At 40.9% G+C, this 19,214-nt stretch overlaps 1 protein-coding gene across 1 annotated transcript in view; it reads left to right on the top strand.

Annotated features, from left to right (window-relative positions):
- The first annotated feature begins 13,288 nt into the window (after positions 1-13,288).
- The window catches only part of RFX8 (regulatory factor X8), a 28,099-nt gene continuing 22,173 nt past the window's right edge, over positions 13,289-19,214 (top strand). Inside the window, exons 1-3 of the mRNA XM_077790889.1 lie at positions 13,289-13,519; positions 15,081-15,175; positions 16,509-16,632. Coding sequence (XP_077647015.1) covers positions 13,289-13,519; positions 15,081-15,175; positions 16,509-16,632 — 450 coding nt within the window. The remainder of the gene's footprint in view (positions 13,520-15,080; positions 15,176-16,508; positions 16,633-19,214) is intronic.

The following is a 19,214-nucleotide window of genomic DNA, read 5'->3' as shown; positions in this document are numbered from 1 at the left end:
CCATTCCAGAACCTTTTAACCAGATTTGGCCATGAATGTAAAAGGGGATTTCTTTCAAAGCAGAGCAAAAAATGTAATAGAGTTTTTGTCATGTGTTCTAACAGAAAATGCTATTTATGATAGCTGCCTGGAAAAATAATGTCATTTAAGGGTCATGGGAGTCAGCATCAGATGGCGACCTGTTCCCCATTATACAAGCCTTTGTCAGCTCTTGTCTAGACCAAAGCAATGTCACACGCATGAGTGAGAAGTCATGAGCTCTTAGGAAATTCCAGCAAGTGCAGAAGGCTGCAATATTTCTTCTCACCTGCACAGACTAGGACTTACAGTACCCTCTTAGTGCTCTCCTACACTGCTGACTCCAGCCCAAGTCTCCAAAGCACGCAGTAGTCTGGGTCTCAAATTCATCTGAAATTCTTTTGTGAAGACTGTGATGTTCAGCTTTGCTCCTCACTTGGCAGAGAACTTCCCATAATGGCATACCCCATCTTAGGGGCAATGGGTTCCCCTAGAAATTATGAACATTACAAGCCTGCTTCTTTTCTGCCAAGGGCAAGACCTCTGCTTTAAGCCTCACTTTTTTCTACTTTTTTTTTTTTTCCATGGCACTCAATAAAACACACTATCTGTTATGCTAAGGTGTGGTGACAAAGCCTTTTCCACATGCTCCTGCATATGTCACTGGATATTACCAAAAGGCACCAGCAAAGGTAATCACTTACACTTCGAGAATTGTTTAGCACAGGAAAGATAAACCAAAAGGAATGTTGAAATAGTTTTAGATTTTTACCTAAAAGGGAAGTGTTCTTTTCTCTTTTTACAACTCTGGGTATCTGGTCCAGTCCTACAAAATACATCCTCATATTAACCCTGCCATTAAAGGGGAATGAGCAGTTCTGATAATTGATCATAGAGTCATCAGGGCCTTGTGTTTGTTGAATTAATTTCCCCTACTCAAAGCTGTAGAATCATGTTCTAGAGGTGGATGGGCTTTCATTATTGTAGCAAAGGAACATAGGTCAGCAAAATTTTTTATCAAAAATAAAAGAAAATACTTCCTGCTCCTTGATTTTGTGTGTGTACTGTGTACTTCTCCAGGTGTCAGAAGACAAGCATTGACTGGAGCCACGGATATAGCAGAAGATACTGTTCCTAGGATGGGTTCCTCTGCACCAGTTACTTTAATCAGCCAGTTTGAGATATGTGCCGGAACCCCGGCCTGGTTCAGGGCAAAGTCTCTCCTCCAACCCATGCTTCCAAAGAAAAACTCTGCAGCCTCTTGTTGTTTGGTCTCAAGGCAGTTTATTGTAAGCTATCTAAAGGATTGTCTTCTCTGGCTACTGTGGTTTGGTCAGCAGCTCAGGCAGAGGCACACACACTCCTGACACCCTCTCTGTCTGCTGTCTTCTTCTTCTCCCTCCCCGCCCAGGGCTGCTGCTATCTTTTATATGATATATTACGTGTTACATATTTACAGTTTTTCCCCAATACCTACTACCTATATTAAAAGGTGCTTTTCTACTCTAAACCAATCCATAAGTGCCAGCATCATCAAGAACATGGACGTAAGGAAGAAGAAAGAGGAGGAACAGGACCGGCCTACATTCCTCCATCTTAAAAGTTCTGACCCCCATGTACAAAGTAAAACCTCCCCTGTAGAGGTGCTAAAACCCCCCTGTACAATACTAAAAAATTTTCCCCTCTATTTTGTAACTACTTCTACTATAATATCTAAACTTTTGTGGCTGCTTGTTCCACTTCCAAAGTTGGTAACTCATTCCATGGCTCAAACTCAAACTCACAGCTGTCTCCAGCTGCCTTCCAGGGTCTAAAATGCTTCTGACCAGGGCCTGGAACCTCCAAAAATGTCTGAGGGACATTTTGAGTTCCAACAGATATGCATCTATATATGCATATGTAAGGGACAAGCAGAGCAAAAAAAAAAAGCTATAAATCTTTACATTTCAAGAACTCCAAGGGCTTGAGCAAGCAAAATGACAGTCAAAAGACATTCCCTTCAAACAATATTTGAGCTATGACCACCATGCAGAAAGATGTACTTCATAATAACAAAGATAAACAGTGATATAAAAGGCAGATGGAAATGTGCAGAAGAGCAACAGAAATGGTTTTTCCAGAGGTAGTTCTGTCCTCAAATTGTTATGCTCTCAGCTGTACAACCTGTGTTTCACAACATATAATATTTCATGACCAAAAGGGGATAAATTTTATTCAGATCCCTTCTATACCTACATCAAAAAGGAAGTAAACATTGTGCCATCATTAAGCAGCTTAGTAAAGCTTGCATTCTGTGGATGAAGAAGGATTGGCAGAAGATGTCATTACCTGTCAGGCACAGTTTGTCGGTCTTACACCATGATTGCTGTACAGGGCCAATCTCCTCTGGCACAGCAGGGGTTACCAGACTTCTTCACTACTTAGCACAAAAACAGCCTAAGACGAAAGAAACCAGTTGAGGAATAAATGCCCTGGCAGAAAGACACAGAAGGTCAAATTCTGAGCCTAGTCTATAGCTCTATTGTATTTGGATATCAAAGCAGATAGCTGAAGTGTGCATGAGTGTGCATTCATTCACTAATAAGGGGTTACTGTAGTACATATTCTCATGATCCCTTTTTTCTCCTCTGCTCAGTATTTTCACCCATGGTGAGGTCCTCAGGAAGGTTACTGCTGTAGAATGATAAAGTTGCACTTAGATAATGATGATGAGGGTTTTCAAAGAACTCAGATTCTGTATGGGCTCATACATGAAACAATCCAAATTTTGCTGAGACTTCACTTGGAAGCTCTGGCTAAACCCAGCCTCTAAGAGCTGCTGTATACTAAGGAAAGGAGAACTACAAGGGCCTGATTAAAAGCCCATGGCAAGTGCCAGTTGTTTCAGAATATCAGAAGTTAGTGTAAGCACTGTGACTAAAAGCTACATTGCATTGGCTTTGCAGGGTGACTGGCAGCACCACTGATGTGGCAAACACTGAAACTGGCCACAGCCTGGGCATTGTATCCTCTCTGTTTCAGAGGCATATGAACCATTGCTTTTGGAGAAATGCACAAGTGGGTTGCTCTTCTGCAAGCCACACAGCTTGCGGTTAAACTACGCTAAGCTGAAAATGTAAAAGCCTCTCAAGGCTGCAATATTATTTTCACTGTGACATGTAGAATTAGGAACAATATTTATGAGGGCTGAACAGAAAAAATCGGATGTTGTGTGTGCTGATTATTTCTGTCCTTGAACAGAAGTTCCCAGGTCCTTCTGCTTCAGGCATTTCTACTAGAGCTGAGAGCTAATCTTCTATATCTGTGTCAAGCAGAAGCTACTTTAGGAGCTCAAGCACTTTCCTGTTTTTAACCAAACCTGGATATTGTGCCTAATAGACAACACCACCTCTCTATTTATCCAGGTGTTTTTAATTTATTAGAAGCAGTCACTACGTTATTAAGCGCTTTATAATTAAAATGGGCAAAAGAACAGGATTAACTGGCAGAACATGAGCAACCACCTACCCAACAAAAACAAACAGGACAAAATACCACATTTAATAATATTACTAATAATGAAAAATTACTTTAGGTATAACATGCACATCTTCCTTCCCAACATTTTATCAAAGGGTTAAGGGTTTTTAGCATGTGTTAATAGTTAACAATTTTGGTTTCAGGAAACTGGAAAAGCTTTGTCATATACGTGCTCAAATTGTCTTAATTTATTTCAACCTAACAGAAAGTGAATGCTAACTGTCATTAATATGTTCATCCATCCCTTATTTGAGATTCTTCCTAAATCCTTTGACTTCTCCCTGAAGGTCATAATCCACTCTTTAATTTAAGAGTCATGTCTTCTTGCGTTCATTTTTGCAGGAGCAAGAAGAAAACTGAATCAATCAAACCTGCACAGAGTAACATTAAATACTCTAACTCTTGATTAAAGCTCATTTTTAAAGTAGAATTAGGCCCAAAGAAAGTTAGCATTTCAATAATAATTAATTACACCATTTAAAAGAAACAACTTTTTTTTTTATATAGTTCTAAAACTATGCTAAATTACTCACCTGAAGTAAGAACTATAGATGCTGCTTTCTTAAAATGTGACATTTCTCCGGCCATCACCTGTACTCTTTTAACCTGCTTAAGAGGTGATGTACAAGGAATAACACTATAAAACTTTGTATGTTTAAATGCAATGTTTTAATGTTTTGACTGACCATGGTAGCCTGCTGTTAATAGGATTTGCTCAGGAGAACCCTTACTGGAAGTTCTTGTTAATTCCCAGCCAGGCTTCAGCAGCCTGTGTGAAAGGAGGTTACATCTTGATATGATTTTCTTGTATTAACCTGCTTAATTAACCAGGAACTGTTAATGAAGGAGGGCAGCTGAAGGAAGACACAAGATGAAATAGGGGAGAGAGGGAGGAAAAGTAATTTGGACAGCAAGATGTGGTTGAGGGTTTCAGAGATCCTGAAGGTCTGAAGATTTCTTCAGAAAAAATGGGCTGAATATGCCCCTTTACCAAGGCCTCCAATTAAAACTGAAATGAAAGAACCCATGAGAGTGAGCCAAAGATCGGAGAAGAAAGACTTGTGAATATTGACCCCACTGGAGAAGCAGGGGCTCATCTGCAAGGTGCTTTGTGGTCCCTTAGTTGTTCAGCTGCTGGAGTGCCATGGTCCTGGCTCCTGGCCCTCTGTGCCTCCCCACTCGGTGGGGAAGAAAACAAGGGGTTTAGATGCATCCAGCATCTTGTGCCAGCAGAGTGCCAGGCATGGCTGGAGCTCCTTCCCATGTATTTCCACATGGATAAAGAGTAACTGTATGGAAAACAGCATTTGAGTTTAGGGTATCAAAAATGGGAATTGCATAGGCAAGTAATGCCACAGTAAGGTAGGTTTACATATTATTTATGTTTTTCTTCTTGGTCACGCTACAATTCTACACAGACTGTAGCCACAACTGTGACACTAACCTGCCATTAAGCTGCAAGATCTAGAAAAATGTTCTGCACTTTCTAGAATTTGTAAAGAAATTATTGTGCATAGCGTTGTACAATACTTACTGTATTTTTGCAATTTATTAAGAGATTTCTTAATTAATTGCATCCTTAGGTACACTAATGCTTATAAATGGTGTGAGTGATAAAATAATTCTACAAACAAAATGTTTGACATCTGTTTTGTAGCTAAGAAAATTGGAAAAAGACAAGATGACAGCTGCAGAAGCATAAAAAAGTATGTCATAAGATTGTCTGATATCATTCATATAGATCACTTGACTGTGATGGCAAATTAAATCATGTTGTTTTCCAAGATTCACTCAAAGTCAAAATTGTATATCTTCTTAAAAAAAAAAATCTTTGTGCATTCCTAACTATGTCAGCATCTCTTTCAATTATGAAAACCATTACAGGTTTGATTTAAAAATATTTTTCTCTGTGGCCATTAAGGCTTCAAACTGTGCAAAACTTATTGTTGCACAGTGGGAAGCAGAATAATTCACTATCTTCTTGACAATTCTCAAGACAATGGTGAAAATATATTATAAATATTTGAAAAAAAAAATGGCAAATTGCAGAAACATCACAGAATCTTGTTAAATAATATTTATTTCAAGAATCAGATTCAAGTGAAAATTAATTTTAAATATTATAGGTTAATGATCTTTTTAGGATTTTAATTTTAAATAGTTATAAAAATTTTATTAAAGTCATCCAAGGATATATTGAAAATATTAAAACAGATAAGAAATCTCTGTGATTTCTGAGGGCAATGAAGATGGCATATGAAAGAAAAATATCCAAAGTACAGTCTTTAAAATGCCTCTTAAATGCATCTTAAAACTAAATTTCGTTTAAATTTTCCCCAGTGATTCTGTCTTTCCTGATGGTTACACTACCACTGGCTGCAGTAGCAATGAGGTTGCCCGACTGGAGCCACTGTTTATTAAAATTGGTTCCACATTTAACATTCAGCAGACACGTCAGTCAAAAGCAAAGGGCAAAACCCTTCTCCATGCTCGGAAGTGTTCTCCATACTCTCTCTGCTTTTCAGGTAGACTTCTGCTTAGTAACTAAGCAACCACATCCTGCATCCCTAACTCACACATTTTGATCTTACCAGAGGATTTGCTTTGGCAAAGTTTACATTGAATCAATTGTAGATCTGAAGTTCAAGTCTGAAATGTGCTTGTTATAAAATTGTGAATTAAATACTCAGTGAGTAATAGTAGGTCTGTAGATCATACAATTTATGAATATTGTAATCCATATTGAAATTTTCAGTTGGGAATGTATCCTCTAAAATGAATCAAGAAAAGTGAATTTAAACCCCACATATCTTTTGGCCTATATTGATACCATTTTTAAAAATTAATAAGTTGAGCATGAGTGCATATTGTCCCACCAATTATAATATTGCCTAGGTTTGCTTTGATTTATCCTCAAGGATCTTAACATTTAGTTTGAATAAGTAATCAAAACAAAGTCAATAGAAAACTCCGAACCTCCTTTTGGAAAGGCAACATTTGAATGAAATGTTTGCCTCCCATAAGTAAGTCACATGGGCATTCTCACAGAGAAGTATTCTGCTAGTAAAGCTCACATGATCGCATATTCATAGAAAACAAACATAAAAGGATTACAACCACTGTTAAATGGAAGTTCCCTTTTGAATGCAAATGGATATTTAGGATATGTGCTCAGTCTGCTCTAGTCCTTGCTCATGCAAAACTCCAACAGTACCAACTAGAGGGCCGTGTTACAAATAGCACACAGTCAAAATAAGAAGCTTGCAGAAGTAGAAATGTTTTATGTAAGCTATCTGAGGAGCACTTAGCAGGAAGGAAAGTATTTGTAAGGGTCAGAAATGGTGGAGTAGTTCAAGATCAGGATCACAAATTAGGACCATAAATGAAGGATCTTGATCAGACCAAAGGCTCTCCGTGGCTGGTCACAATCCAATCATCCCAGAGCTCCTTTGTGTCAGTGCAAAGCTATGGGGCCACAGCTCACAAGCTCCTCAAAGGGGAATTTCAAATCCAAATTTTCACAAAGGTTGATTTGGTAATTTATTCCAATTAAAATAGAGAGTATCAATTCGTATAGCAGACATCTTGTCGTCCTAAACCATATCAGTCTAATCAAATTCACTAAATTGGGAAAACGAAATACTCTCATTCTACCAGAGCAATTGCTCCCAACCTTTATCAGCCATATGTTTGCTGCTAGCTTCAGATCCAACACAATCTGTATAGGCATACAGTAGGTGTATCTAGTCTAGCTGTATGAAGTGGCCCAAGTAAAAGATTTTTCTTTATAAAATTTGCCTTGGCTGTATCTGTACACTGCTGCAGCTAGAGCCACACTACTGCCAGCAACATTAATGAACACTCTACTTACTTGAACAAAAGCCAATCATAGACAAGTAATAAATGCTTCAGATGCAATTAAGAAAAAGACCATGCAGCAATCATGGAATATATGAGGTGGTCAGGGATGTCTGGAGGTTGTCTAATTCACCTCTCTGATCAAAGAGGGGTCCTGGTGGATCTGAACAGTTCAGATGGGTCATGGTACTTCAGGTTTCATTGTTCATACAGTGGTTATGCTTATTAAGTCTGTTAGGGTGTTTTTTCTCTCTCTTAAATTTATTGGTAATCTGAGATAAAATATTATATGAAAATGTCAGTTATGTAACTATAATCAAGGCATAAATCACACTATCTCCTACAATGCTTTCTAGACTGAAGGATAAAACAATATTTGTAAAAGAATAATAGGAATACAGAACTGCATGCAGTTTTAGTCATATCACCCCTGACACTACATGCATATAATGTTTCTCTGATGTACCATTTGGCCTAAGATATTCAAAAGGTGAGAAAATAAAACTACATCACTCATGTAACATATGCTTAACCTTCAAAAATTACTGAGGCAGGATTTGTATTTGTTGCAATAAAATTCAGTTTCAAAGGAGTTAACTGTTAACTGCATTGTCATTTAATTATGTCAAACACTATGTTGAATCTTTCAACAAGTTCTTTCAAGAAAATTATTGGTTAATGTAGCTATTTAAGTGAAACATTGTCACCCTTTGTTTTAATTAAGAAGAAAAAAGAAAGCATCTCTTTTCACAGTAAAGTCTGCATTTATTTTTTTGGAGGAGGGTGATGTTTTTCTCTGTTTTCAAAACTTTTGTAGTTGGACTTTACTGTGAATACATTTGAAAGCTGCCCTTAATGCCATTCCTTATTTCCGAACTAATTGATTAATTGTGCAAACATTCCTGACCCACAAATACAATCAAGGGTTTTTGCATGTCATCTGCAAACCAGGCACAGGAGCTAATGTAAGAGCTGCTGTTTCTAGCCTCTGAGATGGGGCTTTTCTGCATGACTCATGACTGCTTTTATTGTAGGGAATTTTTTTTTCTGTTCAAATTACTCTAACATGCAAACCTAGCATCACTATTTCAGCGTTTATAGCACAGCTGTTTTAATAAATTGTCATATTAAACAGAAAGTTAACTCCAGTATGCACCCAAGACGTAGAAAACAAAACAAAACCACAAAAAGAATGTATCAGGGAAGCATCATAAAATGCTATTTCTACTTGGAGGAGCAAGCGCCACATCTTCTGCCAAGCAGAAATGAAGCAGTTGCTTTCTCCTGCAAGCATTACCTCAGCCTCTTCTGGTCAGATAGGTTTTTATCTATATCTCCATCTTCATGAGTCACTGTATAAACTGTTTGGCTGCCCTAAACTGGACTAAAGAGCAAGAAATACAAAGAGCAGGTGTCAGCACACAGTGGAAACCACAGTTCTTAGTTCCTCTTAGCTCCCTAGAGGCACTGCCCTGTACAGGAGCACGAGGGGGACCGGCAGTGCCCCATGGGATGCGTTCTCACCAGAGGCTCTCCAGACAGGAGGGACAGAGCTGCTCAGACAGTCCCTGCTCCCAGTTGCGGCTGGACCAAAAGCAGTCAAAGTCATTGTTAATCTTAGTCAAAAGATCAGTAGATGACACTGCCCTGGGCAGCATCTGGAATGAATGATGTGGCAACAGTCAGTTAAGTGTTTCGGTTACCGTGTTGAAGAGATTTTCACCCAGCCTCTCCACCAGACACTCCAAAACCAGGTGATCTGAGATGAGTGAAGGCCTGAGTGATTGTCAGTGATTGTGTCCCATCTCAAGTCACTAGGTCTTAAGTATTTCTAATGGTTTCACATCTTTCAAGAGATCTTAGTCATGCAATGATTGTATTGTTTGAATCAGTTTATTCTAGTCATGACAGGACATATCCCAATTTACATATTATTTTGTACTCCCAACTCCCTCATTAATGTTTAATGCCTCAATTCAGCCATCAATCCCCACTCAGTGGAACGATTCAGCTAAGTGCGTATTTAAATTTAAGCACATTCTTAAATGCTTTGCTGAAATGAAGCAGTCTTACAAACATGCTGACATTCTTTGCTGAATTGGATTTTCATACATACAAGAATTCACATGCTATAGGCACTTGGGAGAGGAGCCTTCCTCTTCCTCATGTGCATTCAGGTCCAAATGCATGGTTTGTGAAGTACATAGCATTCTTTATTGTTAAAGTATTGCATTTGTTTGATTCTTTCAAGTGATCTATTTCAAACTGAAGTTTGAAAGGTAACTATGACCGAAGATCTCTGCTCATAGTAAACTGATCAGATTTAGGTAATGCCTGATCATTGGCATTATTCAGATCTCAAAGTAAGGGAAAATGAGTAAACCTTTGCACAGATGTAATTTTGTCCCTTGTAGGCCAATTAGTAAAGGTAGAAAAACAACAAACAAACAAACAAACAAACAAACAAACAAACAAACAAACGCCAAACTAATAAAATGTACTGACACATTTCTCAAACTGGGATATTTACCTTTGTCCAACGGGACTTTTACACTGTGACCCAATTCTTTTAACTTTCCATATGGAAAAGATAATGATATGTTGCTCCAGAACTTTGATTTGGTGGGTGTGAGGGAAGAATTTGTATATTTGATTTTCCTTTTCAAGCTCTTTTACCCATTCCTTCCTACATGAGAATGAATGCAATAAATACCCTTCAGGCCTCTGCAGCTCTAGGGAAAACACAATTTCCTATAGTCACATATGTTCATTGCTGCTGGTAGTGGTGGAAGCTATAGTAGATTAATTTGCTTTAATTATTATTTCATACATACTTTTGCCTAAGTATTAAAAAAATCTTAATAAAGTACTTATTTTTAAAACTGTAAATATCTGAGAGATGTTAGCACTTGCCTTTACAAGACAGCTGTCACCAGCAAGAGCTCTTACATAATCTGTTTACCTTACAAATCTCCCAAGGTATCCAAATCTTCTCTTGAATATGGGATGGGGGAGCTGAGGGCAGACAGTAATCTGAACAGGCAATTTTGTGCTAAAGACACTCCTTACAACTTTTTGGAGATTACCTCAAAGTTTGGTTTAAATTTGTCCTAGTTATGGGTGAAAGTCAGAGGAAGGAAGCTTTTTTGTACACCTTTTAATCTGTTCAACCATATTCCTAATTTTATACCAAATCTTTTTTCAGTCAAAGTACATGTTCATTATATACTCTGTAATTTTATGCAAGGAGTATGTCCATGACAGCAATAAAGAGCTTTGCATCTTTCAGCTTATGCAAGAATAAAGACTTATTACAGCTTGACCTAATCTATATCCACCAGTCCTATTTGACTAGTTTAAACTGAAGAAACTGATTTCAGGTTTTCAACCAAATTCTGTGAACAGCCTGACATTTAAAGACAGAATCTCCCTTCTCTCCCACTCACTCCTCCTCTTGTCAAAAAAACTCAAACCAAACCAAACCAAACCAAACCAAACAAACAAACAGCACATGCTAGAATTCTCTGAGAGGTAAAGAGTCATTTTTGGAAAAAAATGGGAAAGCCTTAATCAATCAAGACCTGAACAGCGCACAGACCTGTCTATCTCATTATCTGCAAACTAGGCAGGAAAAATGCTGTGACCTAATTGGTATCTCTCAAGCTATAGACAGTAACTGGACAGTATTTTTTGTGCAGCATTTGCTTCTTTTCATCAAAACCTTTCTGAGTATGAGGTATTAGCCAGGGACTTTCTGATCTGTGTCATTTCCCTTACTTCTGTCTATTACCACAGTAATATTCTATTTATCATTCTTCAGTTTTAGCTAAATTGTAAATGCTTTTTGGGATTTTTCCTGCTGAGATGTTTTTGGGCATAGGGAACTTCCCTGTGTAGAGTTTCAGACAGTCCCAAAAAGTCAGTTGTTGGTCATGAACCTTGAGAACTAAGACCAGGGCTCAGAAGCACATGCAAACACATAAGCAAGCCAGTTGTTGGAAACTGGAGATGAGGTTTCCTCTTCCTGAAGTGCATGGAGTGGAGGGCACTGCTCTGAGTGCAGAATGGAAGGCACACCTCAACTGGCAGGGAGTGTCCCGGGCAGCATCTACTGCCAGACCTGCTGCAGAAGCTCTGGGAGTACTTACATGGCAACACCACACAAGCCTTACAGCTGCTGCTGCCTCACTGTTGTTAGTTCTTACAACACCTACTTCAACCTGAGAAAGGATTTGCTCTACAGCATTTGCAGGAGTATTTGCTGTCTAAGTTCAATGTCCCACATTGGAGGTCAGCAGACTGTAGACATACAAAATCAATACCAAAAACTGCAGCTACTAAGGGAAGCTTCCACAATTGGCCATTAAGCACAGTTATTGATGGCAGACTGTACTGGTTACAATGCATGTACTAACACCAACCTGTGTTTTTGGCAGACAGCATTTTCAAGGCTTTGGTTCAGGGGCCCTTGAGTGAACATGATCTTCCCATGGGCTTCTCCACACAGCATAAGGCTTCACAGACTTAAAGCAACCTGTACCATACATGACATCTGCGTGCACTGCTCCTTCAAAACAAGGTACATCAAGGTACCTTGCCAAAGTAACCTGCCACCTTAAATTCCCTTTCCTGCCATCGTGCTCCCTGCCCCCCCTTTAATACTGCTGTCTACCAATGTGTTGGCTTTGGTCATATTGTCATAACGAAAGAAGCAAGCCAGTCTGTGTCACACATGGGGATTTCAGGAAGCTAATTAACAGGAGGGAGCCGTGGGAGTTTCTGAGAAGCTGAGCTCTGATGTAACCCAAAGCCATGGACTAGTAAGCTTTTAGATGCTCCAGCCATACATAATTTATGTTTGTCAGTCACATGGCAGCAAAGCTCATTTTGCATAATGGATGCTTGTGATGGAAAAGTGCTTACAGGGTTTCAGCAGAGCAGACAGACCTTTCATCTATCTGTATCAAAGAGAAATTAAACAGTTATGGGAGTTTGCAGCATCCCTGTTGAAAACTCTGAAAGGAAGGCTTTAAAGATGTGCAAAACCTTCTAGATGGCACTTGTGATCACAGAATCATAGAATGGCCTGGTGGTAAGGGGCCATAAAGAGTCCCAAACTCCCCTGCCACGGGTGGGACACCTTCCACCAGACCAAGGCTGCTCAAGGCCCCATCCAACCTGGCTTTGAACACTTCCAGGAACAGAGAGTCCACAGCTTCTCTGGGCAGCCTGGGCCAGTGCCATGCACACTCATAGTAAAGATTTTTTTCCTAACACATAATCTAAACGTACACTTAGTCTGAAACTATTCCCTCTTCTCCTGCTACTACGTGATATTCAGCAGTACCGCTGCACGATCGGCCATTTACACCGCTTTCCGATTTGGACAAGAATTCCTTTTCTCTCCTGCAGTTCCTACAAAAAAACAGGCCCATCAGGCGGCAGAGCAGTGGGTGGGTGCCAGGAATGCCGCGGCTCGCCCGAATTCTCCGCAGGGCGCGGACGCCGCTGCGGGAAGCGCCGCGGGGCGGCGCGGGGCGGGCGCGGGGCGGGCGCGGGGCGGCGCGGGACCGTGCGGGGCGGGCGCGGGGCGGGCGCGGGGCGGCGCGGGGCGGGCGCGGGACCGTGCGGGGCGGCGCGGGGCGGGCGCGGGGCGGGCGCGGGACCGTGCGGGGCGGCGCGGGGCGGCGCGGGGCGGCGCGGGGCGGGCGCGGGGCGGCGCGGGGCGGCGCGGGGCCGCGCGGGGCGGGCGCGGGTCCGCGCGGAGCGCTCGCGGGGCGGGCGCGGGGCGGGCGCGGGTCCGCGCGGAGCGCTCGCGGGGCGGGCGTTACCCGCCGTCCGTTACCCGACCGCCCCGGCAGCCACCGGCCCCGGCCCCACCATCCCCGTCCCAATGGACGACGCGGCGCCGCAGCCCGACCCGGAGCCGGCCGACATGACTTATTTCGGCCCCACCTCCCTCACCTACCTCCCCGTCCTCCAGTGGTGGGTGTTGTCCCCTTGCCCGCTGCCCGGGACGGAGCGGGCAGGTGGCGCGGCTGTCTCTGCTTCCCCGTGGGGCTCGCAGGATGTGCCTTGCCACAGGGAGTGCAGGAGCCCTGCTTTTAACTTTTCTCGCGGTTTCGTAGGGCAAGAGCGCGGTTTGCTGCAAAGGCCCCATCATCGTGGTGATGTATAAACGATACCAAGCAAGCAGGGAAATTCCCCTGAAAGACCATCTTCTGCCACAAGCCCTAGTGATATGGAGGTGGTTTGACACGGGGGAATGGGATTTTGTCTCAGCCTACCCACAGGCTGGGATCTGGCCCCTGGCAGCCATGCACTGGATGTGATGCTGCGGGGCAGCTCCTGAGGATCTCCCTGCCTGGTGGGCTCTTGCAGCACACAGGTGGCTGCGAGGAGGTGGCACACAGGCACACAGGGTGATGCTGGATGTTTGAGATTTTCCAAGGTTATTTTTTCTTGAGCTGAAGGTCGAACTCCTTAATGAGACACTTTGTGTAGTGGAGGAAAGCTGTCACCATTGTTTTCTTGGGTTTTGAGAAGAGCATGATCTACCATGTGACAGCCAAAGAGAAACCAGGGTTCTCTCCACAAATGAGTCCTGCTCCTAAATAATGTTGAAGCTTTTGTGAAACAGTAACAACACATACAAACTTCTAACTCATCAGCAAGTGATCTTAAATAATTTTACTCCCCCCATACATGAGCAGTGGGAGTTAGTCGGTTTTTTCACTGTGATATAGATACCACTGCTCCCGTTCTGAAAGGATTAAAGGAAGAGATTCATACCAGGTCATTCATCCAACAGTCTTAGACACAGCATAAAACGGAATCAGAAGCAATCCTTGAAAGGATGAACTAATGATTCTTTTCATCATGACAACCTTCTTTTCATGTTTTGAAAAATTTTGAATGTTCAGCTTCATTTTACAGTTGGCGCATTTCCAGTAGCAAACCAGATTTTGGTCCAGAAATGGTTTAACAGCAGATTTGCCAGCCTGTATAATGGCCTGGCTGCTAAGGGTTCACACAGAATAGGTGGCAAACCCTAAATGTGAGGTCCTAAAATCAATAGGATAAAAAACCCTACACAGTGTGTGGATACACAGTAGATAAATAGAGGAGGTCTTTCCCTCTGTGCTTTTTCTTTAACCTCTACCTTTTTCCCTTACCACACTTTCCTTTAGATTTTTTTGTCTTTTTTCACAGTTTTGTTTTGATGCATGCCATAAAAACTCAGGTTTTGAAAACCTTGGGGCTAGTAAGCAAGAAGAGGAGTGCTGTGCTCTTTTCTGCATAGATTGCTTTCCTGATAGAAATATTTTTGTATTATGTGTCAGCACTAAGAAGGTGTTTGACTTACTATTTGAAAAAGACTGGCAGCTTAATAGACAAAAAATTCACGAAATGGAATTCCCAAATACTTTGTCGCTAAGTAGTTAAATGCTGAGGGAAAGCTATTGGCAGAAACCAGCTACTGGAGCGTGAATTAATTTCTGATGCACTTCCAATGACTCTTGTGATGTTATATTAAGGATGAATTTGAACTTAAGATTAATCTCCTCTGAGACTGCTCAATTGTGAAGAGTTTTGAGATGCTCTAGAAGAAAAAGCACTTCTGCCTGCTGGGAGGCAGAGCTCATCAGGACTCTTATGTAGAATGAATTTCATTTACCTTTTAGCCTGATGATGGGAAATACCCGTTAGAGCAGCAGATCCCCTATCTTTGGGTGCAGGTTATGCTCAGGTCTAGCCATGAAGCTTTTGCTGTTGGATGGTGGGGCTGGAGGTGGTGAGGAGCTGGCAGGGAGCCCAGCAGAGCATCTTGGGTTGTTGGGTGAGGAGATGGTCTTCAACGAGGTATAGGTGATGCATTTGGGGGGCAGCAGATAGCATTCTTCAATGGAAAGAGGGGAGAAGGCACAAATAACAGGTGAGGTAAACATCATCAACTACACAGAGACCATATTCTTACTCAGTCTGTTCTAGAAAGCTGATTTGCTGTACATCTTATCCACTGTCTACTGACAAAGCAACTAAGATAAACAACTGGGTTGCCTGAAGTCGGGGTACTAAAGCAGAGGATGCTGATTTAAAATCCAGCTGACTTTTCACACACTTTTCAATTGAATTGAAAAGTCTGCTTTCCCAACCAACCTGACTGTCAGTAAAGACACAGTGAGTAACCAGCACTGTGCTGCACTGGCATTCAGCTGATAATTAAATATGCATAAATAATTTGGTAGAACAGAAACAGTCAGAGCAAGAAAGCACCATGATATGAGAAGTGTGTCATGCTTTGAAAATTAATCCCTCTGCTCCTTTGATTCAGCTTTGCTCCCATATATGTACTGTAGCCTATTATCCTGACATCAAAACCATTGGCATTATTTTGTAATTAAAGATAACTTTTCTCCTGGTGAAGGTAATATCTTAGGCTAATAAGTAACCAAGTTTACATTTTCCTCACCTTATTCACACAAGTAGTTGCATTTACTTGGCTATGACATTCTGATTAGTAGGATGAATAGGGATTTGGCAAGAGGATGGATATTTAAACACTTAAACCTGTTTCAGTCCTGACAGTTCTGTTATACAGTAACTGTAAATTAAAACTCTGTTCTCCTATTAAACTTATCCTAAAATCGGTGAGGTTATATGAAAACAAAATGTGGTCCTTTATAGTTTGTGCACTGAGTTAGATCCTTTGATATAACAACATTTTACATATGAGAAATTCAAATACTATCTGTATTGGTGTTAATGTTATATTAGTATTACTAAGTTGTATTGTTTTAATTTAAAAATTCTGAGAACTAGTTAATTTCTTAGCAGAATCTCACATGACGTCTCTTACATGTTGAAAGCAAGGAATATAGGGCTCTAAAAATTAAAAATAAACAGAGAGTATATATATATATTTATATGAAAAAGTATATTGTTTCCCAGGATACAGATTAACACAAAGGAAGTAGCTCTTTTTGATTCTGTGCTTCTATAAAATCAGAATGACTATTGCAGGGTTCACTGTAAATCTGATAAACTATAAAAATCTAACAGTTCTTTATTCTAACTCTGACATAAACGAATTGCTGATTTTTGTTTTAAAGGCTAGCTGATAATTTCTATTTGTGTGGAGGATGCACTGTACCCTGCCGGCTACTATATGAGCTGTATATTGAAACCTGCAATGCCAATTTCAAGATTCAAGTACATCCATCCACCTTTGGAAAGGTACAGAGTGCATACAAGATACAAGAGAAGTTGATACAAGATAAGAAGTAGGGAGGCCTAAAGAGATAGCCTGATCATCAAATATACACACTGCATATCAAAAGACATATCAGAGAAGAATGCATATGTAATGGATTATGTGTGCATTTTCTATTGTATTTTTGCTAAGCCTTCATGTAGATGCATTTGTACCAGAGGAAAGAGTATTGTTTGGTATGGAGTTTATTTTCTTCAGGGAACTGGTGCATAATACACTAGCAAAGATTTCTTTTGCCAATATATTTTAGAAAGTTTTACAGTTTTCTTTTTTTTTAACAGCAGAAAGTTACACAACTTATTCCAAGGAGATGATTCTTCTGTCTTTAAAAGACACCTTTGGTTGTTACATAAGTTTATGCTTTCCCTTTTCTGTATACTTGAAGAGATTTTGCTTCAAACATACCCTAAAAAGTTGCTACGTAATCAGTCAAGCAAAACAATTGGAGATGTAGAACTGAATCTCCTTCTAACAGTTCCATTCTTCTATTACATAGAGGTTGATACAACCCATGGAACAACTGACACTTAGAAATCCAAACTGCAATAACACCCATAGCTATTCAAACTTTTTTAACAAATTAAGGAATATACTGTGATTATTTATTGTTCAAGACTTCTTATTCAGAATTCAGAACTTCTTATTTTTTATGGCTAACTTTCTATTAATTCCCAAAGTAAGAGCTACTAAGTAGCTACTCTTAGTAGCTCTTACTACTCTTAATAGTAAGAGCTAGTAAGCACTGTTTTAGCACAAACCCAAAATAATTTAAGTACAAGTTGTATCTGAAGTCAATTTTATTTGTATGGCTAGCCCCGTTCTATGAATAATTTATCTCAATTCAGTTGAATCTAATTTTTTTACTGCATAAGTTAAATCACTTTTGCTGAAAATTAATATTTGAGTGAGTGCTCCGGTGTAATTTATTACCACAGCTTAATGGATCATCACCCATCAGCTAAGACTGGGTAGAATTTGCCTGGCTCAGCATAGGCATTGGTCATGAAGCTTGTCACCTTAAAAATCTCTAGGTAGCCACTGGAGAGAAATAAGTAGCTATATATGTTTCCTCATACTATATGAGTCAACCCAGACAGCTCAGATGAAAGGGGCCTCAGAACTGCCATTTGTTTTTTCCCCATTGACTACATAGTCTGCAGCGACTATCTTAGACTTCTCTGCCTTGTAGCCATGTAGATGAGATTAATCCTATCCTGCTTGTACCCTTCCAGTGCTCCAGCACGGCTGAGTTACCACCTGTAAGCTAAGCCTTCATGTGGTTTACCTTAATGTGTTTGACTTTTAAGCTGGGACAGGCACAGATGAAGCTTGAGTCTGCTCACATGGAAGAGCTGACGTGCCAGAGCTGCTGTGGGCTGCTGCTTGTAACTATTTGCTCGCAGCCTCAATCAACCCAGTGCATTGCAGTGCAAGTTGACACATCCCAAAGCAGCAAGCTGGGGTGCAGCTCCCCAGTGGCTTGAAATTGTCTGGCCTTCTGCAGCAGGAGAATGGACCTTGTAGCAAGAAACTGAGCAGAGCAGGAACTGCAGCAATCCTGGTTTAACCTGAGTGCATGTGTAAACACCACAGCCTATAATGGGCTGAGCTATTAATAATTTACCAAGCTGTAGTAACCTGACTGTGCTCCATGCGTGTGGACTGCAAGGGCTTTCACAGCCCCATATGGATCAAACTATGGTGGTTGAAGACACTATTAATTTCATCTGCCCTATCCCTCTGCCCAAAAATACATTACTGTTTCTGTAAGGAATGGCAGCGGGAGGAAGGATATGTTTTGTGCCACAAAAAGCCCCAGTTTCATAGGCTGTCCTTTTAGAAAAATGGGATTATGCTAAGCTATCAATTTGAGAAAGGGAGCAGCTTGGGTAGGTGCATGCAGAAACATGCAATGAACAGGTCCATCATAAAAACTAGAGGTGTGTGTTGGTGAGTCCTTTACCAGGCCTTTGGACCAGCAACACATTGTGCAGAGTCCATCTTTGTGCTGCTCAGCAAGTCTCAGTGGAGACTCTCCTCACTCCTTGCTAACAGGGAGTAAATCCTCTGTTCCTGCTGTATTGGGAATATTAGAGTGTCCTGGGTTAGTCCTGGACCCAGGTGTCTTGAGTTAGTCTCTGTTAGTCTCAGGACAGCTCATGCAGAATCATCATAGTGAAGTGGATTATAAAACCCTGACAGTATCTAATTACTCTGTAGAGCCCGACCTTGACAGATGCTGCACAACCTCAGTTCACACCAGCACAGTGGTCAAAAGGTTGCCTTGCAGCTTGATGATTCAGGTCCTTATAAGACAAGTAAATCTGGCCCTATCCTGTCAGTACACCTTCCAAGAGTAAGTGGGTAGGTGAAGCCCCTTGTGTTAAGTCCTTCTTAAATTAATAAGGCTTGAAGGTCTGGCAGAGTATGGAACCATCAGGGCACCTTCAAGTTCCCTCAGCTGATTGATCCTGCCCTGGCTGCAAGGGGTCTCTTGGTGTGAGCACAGTTTTCTAGTGCAAACTATAAAAAAAATTCCTACCTG

The sequence above is a fragment of the Lonchura striata genome, chromosome 2 (assembly GCF_046129695.1).
Source record: "Lonchura striata isolate bLonStr1 chromosome 2, bLonStr1.mat, whole genome shotgun sequence".
Classification (NCBI taxonomy): domain Eukaryota; kingdom Metazoa; phylum Chordata; class Aves; order Passeriformes; family Estrildidae; genus Lonchura; species Lonchura striata.
The sequence above is the reverse complement of the archived record's forward strand: the minus strand, read 5'-3'. Positions and strand labels throughout refer to the sequence as shown.